This window comes from Arachis hypogaea, chromosome 16, assembly GCF_003086295.3.
Source record: "Arachis hypogaea cultivar Tifrunner chromosome 16, arahy.Tifrunner.gnm2.J5K5, whole genome shotgun sequence".
Taxonomy (NCBI): Eukaryota; Viridiplantae; Streptophyta; class Magnoliopsida; order Fabales; family Fabaceae; genus Arachis; species Arachis hypogaea.
Window position 1 is genome coordinate 30,042,940 of NC_092051.1, and position 10,882 is coordinate 30,053,821.

General features: G+C 36.5%; 1 protein-coding gene across 1 annotated transcript; it reads left to right on the forward strand.

The window, feature by feature from the left end:
- Positions 1-5,220: 5,220 nt before the first annotated feature.
- Positions 5,221-7,335, forward strand: LOC112759133 (GDSL esterase/lipase At4g28780). Its single transcript, XM_025807956.3, has 5 exons — positions 5,221-5,680; positions 5,978-6,105; positions 6,235-6,477; positions 6,542-6,794; positions 6,865-7,335. The coding sequence occupies exons 1-5, from the start codon at positions 5,431-5,433 to the stop codon at positions 7,095-7,097; spliced, it is 1,107 nt and encodes a 368-aa protein (XP_025663741.1). The 5' UTR covers positions 5,221-5,430; the 3' UTR covers positions 7,098-7,335.
- The last annotated feature ends 3,547 nt before the right edge of the window (positions 7,336-10,882 follow it).

Sequence of the window (10,882 nt, forward strand, 5' to 3'; positions counted from 1 at the left end):
GCATACTTGTAATATGAAAATGTACTATAGTTAAAAGCGAACTCCACTCCTTGATGTACTCTTTTTCCCGACTTCATGGTTTTTTCCCAAAAAAAAAAGGGTTTTTCTGAAGGGGGTTTTAACGAGGCATCAAAGTGGAGACTAAGAGGCAACAATTTTTAACCACTTAGTTGCAAAAGTACCTTCGTCAATAAATAAAGATCTTTTTCTGCATCTCTTTATAAATTCCAATAGTTATTATCATTTTCCTACGAAATGCGCCGACTTAAGCTCGATAAAACGTGAAAATCCCACGCCCGACCTACGTGATCGGCAGGATAAAACGATGAGGTACAAGTCGGTGTAAAGAGGTTACACGGTTGATCGCAATAACTCGGAATCCCAAAACCTAAAACGACTACCTAGTTGGAGGAACCGAGAAAATAGAAATGCATCGCAAAAATAACCTAAGTTATAGAAAACTCAATAAACGAAAATTGGGTACAAGGAATACAAAAAATGGACAAGAAAAACCATCAAAAATCAAAGGTAGAAGCTGTCTCGAGTCTTTGGAAAATCTAAGACAATTTAGACAAAACACAGCCTGCCCAGATAAAGAGGTTTTTCCAAAAACAAAAGGATCAAAAGGGTTTTTTATAAAACCTAACAAGGGAAAAATTGCAGAAAGCATGTACACGACAATTAATCTTAAAACCCCTTAACCAAAAAGGAAGGGGGGCAGGAATTAAAGTATTTTTTGTTAACGGCCATAAAAGGCCAAGAAAAGTCAGGAGCAACCACCACAAAAACAACAAAAATAAAAATTGTTCAAAAGGGGCCCACAAGTCGGGCCCCCAAAAATAGCTCGGATCAATTAGAAGGAAAATCAAGGGTCACCAGAGGGAAGAAAGGTTGGATCAGCAACAGGGGAGAACAGAGCAATCTCTTTGGCAGCAGGGATCGGAACATCTAAAGACGTCGGCTGAGATCCCTCCAGTTGATCCTCACGAAGAGGAGATTCTACAATTCTTTAGCCACGGGTCTTCAGCTCAGAATCCGCCTCAGGTCGGGGAGAAGAAACGATAGCCCCGTCCACAACAATCTTATCAGGATCAAGAGGGGGAGAGATCCAGGCCAGGAGCAATAACTCCGACTTGCTCTTTAAAAATTCTCCATGCCTCCTCCGAGCTCTCCGCCACGGAGTCTTCTAAATCCTGATAAGCCTCCCGACCTTTCTCCAGCTCCCGCTGGAGATCGATGTTCTCGGAAAAAATCCTGACGTAATTCTACTCCGCCTTCTCCTTCAGGCCTTCCGCCATGGCACACTGGGCCATTAGCTTCTTCTCCCTCTCCTGAAGTCGGGACTTCTCCTCCTTCAAACCAGCCACTTCCTCCAGGAGCCTCTTCTCTTCCTCTTTATAAAGGAAAATCCTCCCCTCCAACTCTTCAACTTTTTGGGTAGAACCCAAAGAGCTAAGGGGAGTCTTCTAAAAAATATCAAGAAGTTTTGTGCATACTCCAGTAGCACGAACACTCCCCTGAACCAGGATATTAAGATGATTTCGAACGGAAGCATCATCCATATTAATATAAGTATGGAGAAAGATGTGATTCCAAACGAACTGGGGACCATCAAAATCCCTAGAAGAAGAGCCTGACCCCGAAGTCTTACGCTTCTTCTTCTCAGGTTCAGGGGAAGCTCGGGCATGAAGGATGGGAGGAGGAAGAGAAGAGGTAGAAGCAGAAGTTACCATAATAAGGCGAGAAGAAGTCCCCAAATCACGAGGAGGAGGAGGAGGAGGAAGAGTGCCGACAGCCCTCGCAGCATCAACCCGTGCCCGCGACCTTCTCTTGGCATCCTGAACCTTCTGGTAGGAGGCGCTTGAACCTTTCTTCACCATCTCTGAAAAGAAGAAAACAAAAGAGTTAGACTACAAGTCGGAAGGCTACAAGTCGGAAGCTAAGCTACAACAAAGAAAGACTACCTAGTTGGGTCCGTACAAAACTCGGAGAGCCCAATAGAAACTTCTTTGTATCCAAATTAGGGGCCCTCCCCCAAGCATCTCGGAAAAACCCTACAACAGCCTCTTCTACTTTATCTAAATCCTCCAGACCATATTCTTCGACAGGAGAGGCCTCCAACCAATAAAGAGAAAATCGGAGGTTGGAGTTCTCATCAAGGAAAAAGGGATGGTGACCCTCTACCGCTTGAACTTTAAAGAAAAAGTTTTTGAAGTCATGGAAGGAGTCGTCAAAAATGGAGAAGACTTTCTGACCTTGAATGGTGCAGAAAGAGATCCACTGCTACTTATTATTCTGCCCATTGAAGGGCTTGGTTATATGAAAAAGATAAAAAAAAATCTTTAAAGTTGTCGGGAAATCTAATTCTCGGCTAACAAGTTGATAAATTTTCATGAAGCCCCAAGAGTTGGGGTGAAGTTGGGTGGGAGCAACTCGGCAATGGTTTAGAACCTCTATCTCAAAATCAGAAAAAGGCAGAAAAACCCCCAGACGGGTAAAAAGACTCTCATACATAAAAAAGAAATGAGGGTCAGCATCGGTAGCCTTCCCAAAACAAACCCGGTCTTCAAGACCCGGGACAATCAACTCATACTTAGGCTCATTATCATCAGAGCCACAGATCTTATGGTAGGTGCGGAGGTCGGTGATGTAGTCTGTGTCTACTAGGGGTTCCTCCCCAAGAATAGTAACGTATACCCACTCAGAAACGTGAGAAGTCATCTTCTCCAGTAAAAAGAAATAGGAGAAAAAGCGACAAAGACTTACAAAGAAAAATGGAAAAGGATCATACACAGAACCTCTAAAATACGAAACAGCCTCTCTCAAGGGCATGAAAACAAAAATGGCTAGACCAACGTACTCACTAACAGCATGCAAAACCTCCTCTAAACACGCAAAAGGTTAAAGGAGAAGGATAGAGACTAACCTTTGTTAATGAGTGCGAAGAGAAGCAAAGGCAACAGCTGTCACATCAAGAAGGAAGGCTAAAAAACTTTTTCTTTGAGAAAATAAGGATTCTGGGTAAGAGATTTTAGAAAACGAAAGAAGATGAAGAAACGAGAGGGAAAAGTATTTATAAACACGCCAGGGGTATAAGGGTAACTCCACGCGATCATTAAAGAAACGCACCGTTACCAATGTAACTGCCCCCACGTGTAAATACAAAACCCATAACAGACGCGACGTTTGATTAGACGCGACTATTGAGAAATTTGAATCACGTCGGTTTCTGCATCACGTCGACTACAAGCCCGAGTTCAAATACTCGAATCCAACTCATAATTAAAAGAGATCGGACTCGAGTAGGGGCACTGTTCATACCCTGGTCCAACATTCGGGCCCAGGTCCAAGCATACCAAAAGGCCCAATCCAAAGATTGGCCTTCGCTTCCGACCGACCTCCTCAGAGGAGGTCGGAATCAACATAGACTCCACCTCAAAGAAGTCGGGTTCGAAGGACAGCTGGCAGATAATGCTTATTCAAATTAGTAACTGCCCCTAAAATCTCTCAACCCACTTCCAAGAGCCATATCTCAACTTCCCTAAGATAAAGGGACGGTTATCCTCCTTAAAAGGTGGAACTACTCCAACGACAGTTATTGGTTTACCATTATAAATACACTGACACCCCTCAGGTATCTCTAAGTTCCAATACTCTCTAAACTTGCTTATCCCCTTGCTGACTTAGGCATCGGAGTGTCTTTGCAGGTACCACCCCCCATTCCTTCATACATACAAGTCGGACGGCGACTCCCAGACGCAAACCAAGTCAGAGACCACCTCCTTCTGACATTTGGGCTAACCTTACAAGTTCATCCCATTAATCTCCGGTTACCCATCATAAGTAAAAAATTTTAAATCATCAAAATCTAAAATGATAAATGATAATAACATTTTTTAAAAAGAATTTTAAAAAGTTTTATGGACCTTATAAATAAAATTCGTTCATAAAATAACTCATTTTTGCTAAACTAAGTTATTTTAGAATTTTCCTTTAATATATATATATATATTTTTTTTTTTTTCTGGTTGATATCAAATTTTGGAAATTTACAGAGTGGAAGGACCCTATTTAGTCGGAGTTAGAGTTTCCATCATGTTGGATGCATTTTTTTTTATTATGTATTTTGTAATAACAAACCATCTGTGGAAGAAAAAAGAAGAGGTTAAGAATGATCTAAATTTAACTTAGCCGATGACTATGTATATTTATTCAATTCACATGAGTGCTCAACTTCATTTACCAACCTAATAAATTAGAGCGTGTAATTGGTCATACACTACAACAAAAAAGGTTAAAAGGTATCAATGCAACATACGTGACAATCACCACATTTTTCCATTAATATTGGAAAAAGGACTCTAACAGATTGGATGCCTACCCACACGAAATTGATGTCTGTTTGCCTCTTCAACAATTAGAAAAATAAATATCTATCTTTTTCCAACCATTAATCTTTTTAGATACTTTATTACCATATATTTTAGTATAATAAAATTTGAATATATATATCTTAAAGGCACATTTTAATAATACTATCAAGGATACAATATTATTTTAATCTCCAATATATATACTAAATTCTAATTTGATAAGTAACGTTTTAAATATTTTATTTTAATTCTAAAAAATTTTAAACAGATTTAATATTGTCTCTTCTTTAAATTTTATATAAATAATTAATAGAGTGAGTGATGTAAAAGTTAACAATATTTTTAGTTAAGTCATATCTCTTTATTTTTGTGAGAAACATAACCAAAACCTTCTTGTATATTCCCTGTTTTCATTCTCCTTTTTGTATAAAACCTCAAATTCTAACAATCGATTATCGACATTTCAAATTAAAATCTAAGGTAAGTCATTTATGTTGGTGATCGTTAGAAGGTCGATTTCACATACGTACTGAAATTGAACCGTATTACCTCTTTAATATGTTAGTTATTCGTGTCAAATTTAATAATGAAATAACATTGAACTTGTTTAAAATTGTCTAAGACTGAAATAGAATGTTTAAAACTTTAAGAACCAAATTAAAATTTAGCCTAACATTAAAGACTAAAATAATTCTTTATCTTACTATCAAAGAAATATCTTATTAAAAAATTATTGAAAAGACATTTTTTTCACATTTATAATGTATTAAATACATAAAAAAAGTTTATTATTATAATCTTAAATTGTGTTATTAAGACACAATATAGTTAAATGTTTTGTATATATAATTAAAAATTTCTTATTAGTAAATTCCAAAATTGTAAGTACATTACAACTCAAAACTTGTTGAATAAGATTTGCTGAAAACGTATCTCATGAGTCATTTTCTTTGAACAAGCAACATAAAGTGAGAAGTAGCAGTGCAAATAAGGCATTATATAAGGCCATTGCATTGCAGGGAAGTCTTATAGATTTCACAATTGACATTGTTAAAACATGATTATGAGAGTCCAGCAGGTGGTGATGGCCACAATGGTGGTGACTATTGTTGTTTTTGGTCGAAAGAGAGCTGAGGGAGCTGCTCCCAGAGCTTTCTTTGTGTTTGGAGACTCCCTGGTTGATAGTGGCAACAACAATTACTTGCCAACCACGGCACGCGCCGATTCTCGGCCCTATGGCATCGATTATCCCACTCATCGTCCTACCGGTCGCTTCTCCAATGGCTTCAACCTACCTGACATTATAAGTACGTAAGGGTTACAATCAAATAATTAAACCAATTTTAAATAAGGTGGCTACTCCAATGAAGATTTTATGATTGTCATCATATGAAGATATTTCATTTTGACCATTAGATGATAGATTGTAGGGTTTGATTTTATTTAAAGTAAAAGTGTTATCTTTATTTAAAGTGTTGCTAAACAAATAAGTTACACTTTTTAAACAAAGATCATCATAAAAAGATGTTTTTGGCATCTTCATAGGAGTAGTTGCCTTTAAATAATTGTTTCCAATTCATGGTGGTTGATATTCTGTTATGTAGGCCAGAGAATTGGGTCTGAGCCCACATTACCGTATCTGAGCCCAGAGTTAAATGGGCCAAAGCTCTTAGTTGGGGCCAACTTTGCTTCTGCTGGGATTGGAATCCTGAATGACACTGGCGTCCAATTTGTAATGATATACTCTCTTAAATTGAGATTCTAAATTAAAGTCAAAATTTTGTATTACTTAATATATCATATCAAAAATCAATCTGTATATAATTTATTTTTACTTTATGACCAATTTGTGAATAAGCAGGTGAGGATCTTAAGAATGTATGAGCAGTTTGAGTTGTTTGAAGAATACCAAGAACGTTTAAGTGCAGAAGTGGGGTCAGAAAGGGCAAAGAAAATTGTGAATGGAGCATTGGTGCTGATAACACTTGGTGGTAACGACTTCGTTAACAACTATTTTGTAACTCCATTTTCCCCTAGGTCTCGCCAATTCACCATTTCCCAATTCTCTCGCTACCTTATCTCTGAGTACAGTAAAATTCTAGAGGTAATAATTTCTATATCATTACATTACATGTATCAATATAAAATTAACAATTAATAAAATGCAGAGGTTGTATGAGTTGGGGGCTCGGAGGGTGTTGGTGTCAGGAACAGGTCCATTGGGATGTGTTCCGTCACAGCTTGCCTCAAAGAGCACCAATGGTGAGTGTGTGCCGGAGTTACAAGAAGCTGCGCAGATTTACAACCCTCTCCTTGTTCAGATGACTAAAGATCTCAACTCCCAAGTTGGTTCTGACGTTTTTGTCGCTGTCAATGCCTTCATTATGAACATGGATTTCATCACCAAACCTCAAACATTTGGTATAACTGATTATAGAAATACCACTTCATGGTAGCAAATACATAGCTTATTATTATCATTATTATGCAGGTTTTGTTACATCAAAGGTAGCATGTTGTGGACAAGGTCGATACAATGGGATTGGAACGTGCACTTCATTGTCCAACCTTTGTCCAAACCGTGATATCTATGCTTTTTGGGATGCTTTCCACCCAACACAACGTGCGCTTGGTTTCATCGTCGATGCAATCTTTAGTGGAACTAACGACGTTATGAGCCCTATGAACCTTACCACCGTCATGGCCTTGGACTCCAACATTTAATCTAACAATAATCTAGTTCATTTATATTGGTTTAGGGGGGCAAAAATGCAAATAACGCCTTCAATTTTATTGATTGTAATTGTAAATTTATGGTGCATCCTTATTTGCTACCGATGATGATGACGTCATCTTAAGTGAATTTTAAGGATTTTTTTATTTATTTTTTTAAATTTTAATTAAATTTTTTATGTTTTCTAATAAAATTTTATAAATAATCAAATATTTAGAGTTAGAATAATATTGCTGTGTTTTTAAAAAAATTTTACTAAAAAACATGTAAAAATTGATACTTTTTCCTAAGAAAAACATAAATATAATAAAAGCGTGCTCTGATGAATCAAAACCGTGTCTTAAGGACACCCAAAACTCCAAATTACATAACGCCCGATGGCCATGCTTATATGCTCGACATGCATGTCCCCAGCGCTGACCTCTTTATACTCAAGTGGTCATAACTTGAGTTATAAAAGTTCAAATGAGGGATTCCAGTTGCGTTAGAAAGCTAATGTCCAAAACTTTAAAATGATATGCATATATCTATAGTGAACGTTTAGTTTGAACCGCGCACCACCATCATCTTTGGGACATGAAAAAATCAATGCCCCAAGCATCCAAGCATGAACGCCCGGCAGACAAGTCCCACGCCCGGCGGCCCTCTCCTTGCTCCCGCGCAGGCCCAGCAGACAAGCCCCACACCTGGCGGCCCACTCCTTGCTCCCACGCACGCTCGGCGGCCATGCACTCCACACCCGGTGTGTGTATCCCCTAAAGGTGTATTTTGGGCTTATGCCCAAATTTATCTATGCAAGCCTGGCGTAAAGAGAATTTCAACTCTCAGGATGCAAATAAATTAAGGCCCAATCCCAATTATCCACATCATTAGAAGTCTTAATCACATAAAAAATATTGAAGACTCCAGAAGATTAATTATTAATTCTTTTTTAAAACATAAAAAATTTAGTTGTTAGGATGTGATTTGAATTTGAAATCAATAATTAGTTATCTTATCTTTTTCTCCGAACAATGATATTAGGATAGTTTGAATTTGAATTCTAAAATTAAGATATAAATAAGCAAATCTTGTTCACAAGAGAGGGCATCGAGAAGGATGATTGTAAGAACCGGAGTTTTCACACAAAACCGCTTTAATAAAATAATAATTTTAACTGCCCGGAATCGGTTCGAAAAATTAGACATCTTAATTTGAAAATAAAAAGGTGAAATTTGAATTCAATAGATTTTCTGAGTGAAAAAATGTATCTTTTGCGAAAAGTTTTTGTAAAAACGCGTACCGGCACTTAAGCTGGTAGTACCGACTCTAGTTTGTACAGTACCGGATATTGAGAAAAATAATATTTTAAAAATTTAATTTATTGTTTTGAAGGGATAAAAATAATTTAGAATCGAAAACCGAGTGTTAATCTTAAAGGTTTTGACCCAAAGTGGGCCAAATGGGCTAAAAACGTTAATGGGTTGGACTGAACTCAAACCGGGTCCAAGTCCCACATATATATGTATGTTTAATGAGTTTTCAGCTCATTTTTGTCCTAAAACAAAGGGGCGCTGATTGAGAGAGAAGGGAGAAGAAAAGGGGTGTCACTATTCGTTGTCACCTTCCGGGAGCTATAACTTAAGCTACGGTGCTCTGATTGACGAGTCATTTGTGGCTGCGCGAAGCTCTCATCGAGTTCTTCGTTTCTAGCTAAGATTTTTTCGTAAGAAATCAAAACTCAAGCTCTAGTTTCTAGCCCTAATAATTCTACATTTTTTGGTTTAGTTTTTGAGTAAGTTTTGTGATTTTATTTGTTTAGGGATGATCTAGCATTGGAATATTGTTGGGTTTTACTCCTAATCTCGTTGGGTAAGGTAAGATCTTACTAAATTCTTGTGTTTAGTTATTTTTGTAAACCCTAGGTTTGATGTTGGTATGTTGTATGATGTTAGATTGAGTTTTGGTGTTTGTTTGGAGTTGGTTTTAGGATTTGGATCGAGTTTGGTGGCTTTGCTTGGTGTTTTGAGTTGCGTGGGAATTGGCCAAGGTATGGTTTCGATTTTCTTTATGTAATATGTAATGTTTTGGAAAATTAGGCTAATGGACCTTAGGATAGGATTGAATTAGTTGTTGAAATTTATTAGATTGATGATGTATCATGATTTTGATGAATATGATTATTTTGATAAATTATGATGGAAATTATTGATGTTGGGTAATGAATGTAGATGATAAAATGAATATTAATTGTGTGAATGATAATTGTGATATAATGATTGTGATGTGATGATGTTGTAAATTGATGGACGGTATATACGAGGAATTAGGTTGTGTAAATTATTGGTGTGGAAGTATTGAATTGAAATTATGGATTTTGTGTTGATCTATGGTAAAAATGTTGAATGAATTAGGTGTGAAAGTGATGGAAGTACAATGGAATGGTAAAGTGTAGTGTGTGGTAGTGATTTGTGATGGATAGGGTATGTTTTGGTTTGGTTTGATTGTGAATTTTGGAAGTGTGAGAACTTAGCAAATTTTTTGTAAAAACCAGTTTTTGGTAAATTTTGACAGATTTTAACTTGAGTCTCTGTTTTTGAAATTAGTTGAAATTTATCTTAAATTAAAGTTCATTCAAAGATATTTAAATTGGTATAAAGTTGGATGAAAATGGATTTTTGTAGAGGAAGTTATGAACGTTTAAAGTTTGGTGTTTAAAACTGATTTCTGCAACTTTACAGAATTCTGCAATTCTGGGATGGCATGCATACGCGAACCTCCCATACGCGAGTCTGCCATTCTGTTTGGCACCTCTGCATACGTGATGGAGGATAAATGTCGGTAAAGAATTTCTCAATAAAATCACGTTGCAAGTATAGTTCTAAACTGATATACAATCCTTGGTCAACGTTTAATTTGTTTGTCACAATGCAAACTAATAAAAATAACCAAAGTATTTAAATCTCAGGTCGTCTCTCAAAGGAATTGTAGGGAAGTATACTTATTATTGGTTGTGGAAAAGTATTTTTGGGGTTTCTGAATGATGAATAAGGAATGTAAATAACAAGAAAGTATACTAACAACTAAGAAAAGTCCTAGCAAGGGTTGAGAATTGGAATTCCTATCCTCATTATCATCGTCAATTATGATGGTAATTGCCTTTTGCTCTCACTTAGTTAACCTCTAACAGTTGAAGGAAGTCAAGTGAACAAAATCAACTTAAGTTCACAAATCCTAATCAAAGACTAGATTTAGTGAAACTCAAGCCAACTAGCAACTCTCAATCACCAATCAACAAGAGACTTTGACAATTCAAAAGTCTCCAAATTACTCAATCCAAGCCAAAAACACAAAAATCTATTTTAAAATCCAACCAAGCATTTTATCAAACACCTGGAAGGCATAAAATAAAAACATAGAAAATTAACAAGAAATAGCAAAATCTAAGATTAACAATTGCAAGAAAAAATAACAACAAATTAAAGAAAGTGACAATAAACATAAAATATCTCAAAGGGCATTAAAAGGAAATTGGAATCAACAAGGAGTCATGAACAATAAAGCAACAAGGTAAAAGAAACAACATATAAAACTAAGAAAGCAAAGAGGTAATAACAAGAAATTAAAAGAGGAACTTGAATCAAGATAAGAAGTGGAACTTAAACCTAGATGAAATTGAAAATAAAAGAAGAAACCCTAAAACCTAGAGAGAGGAGAGAGCATCTCTCTCTAGAATTCTACATCTATCTCAAACTCAAAAACTAAAGTGTAGTGTGTGTGTCCCCGCTCCATTCCC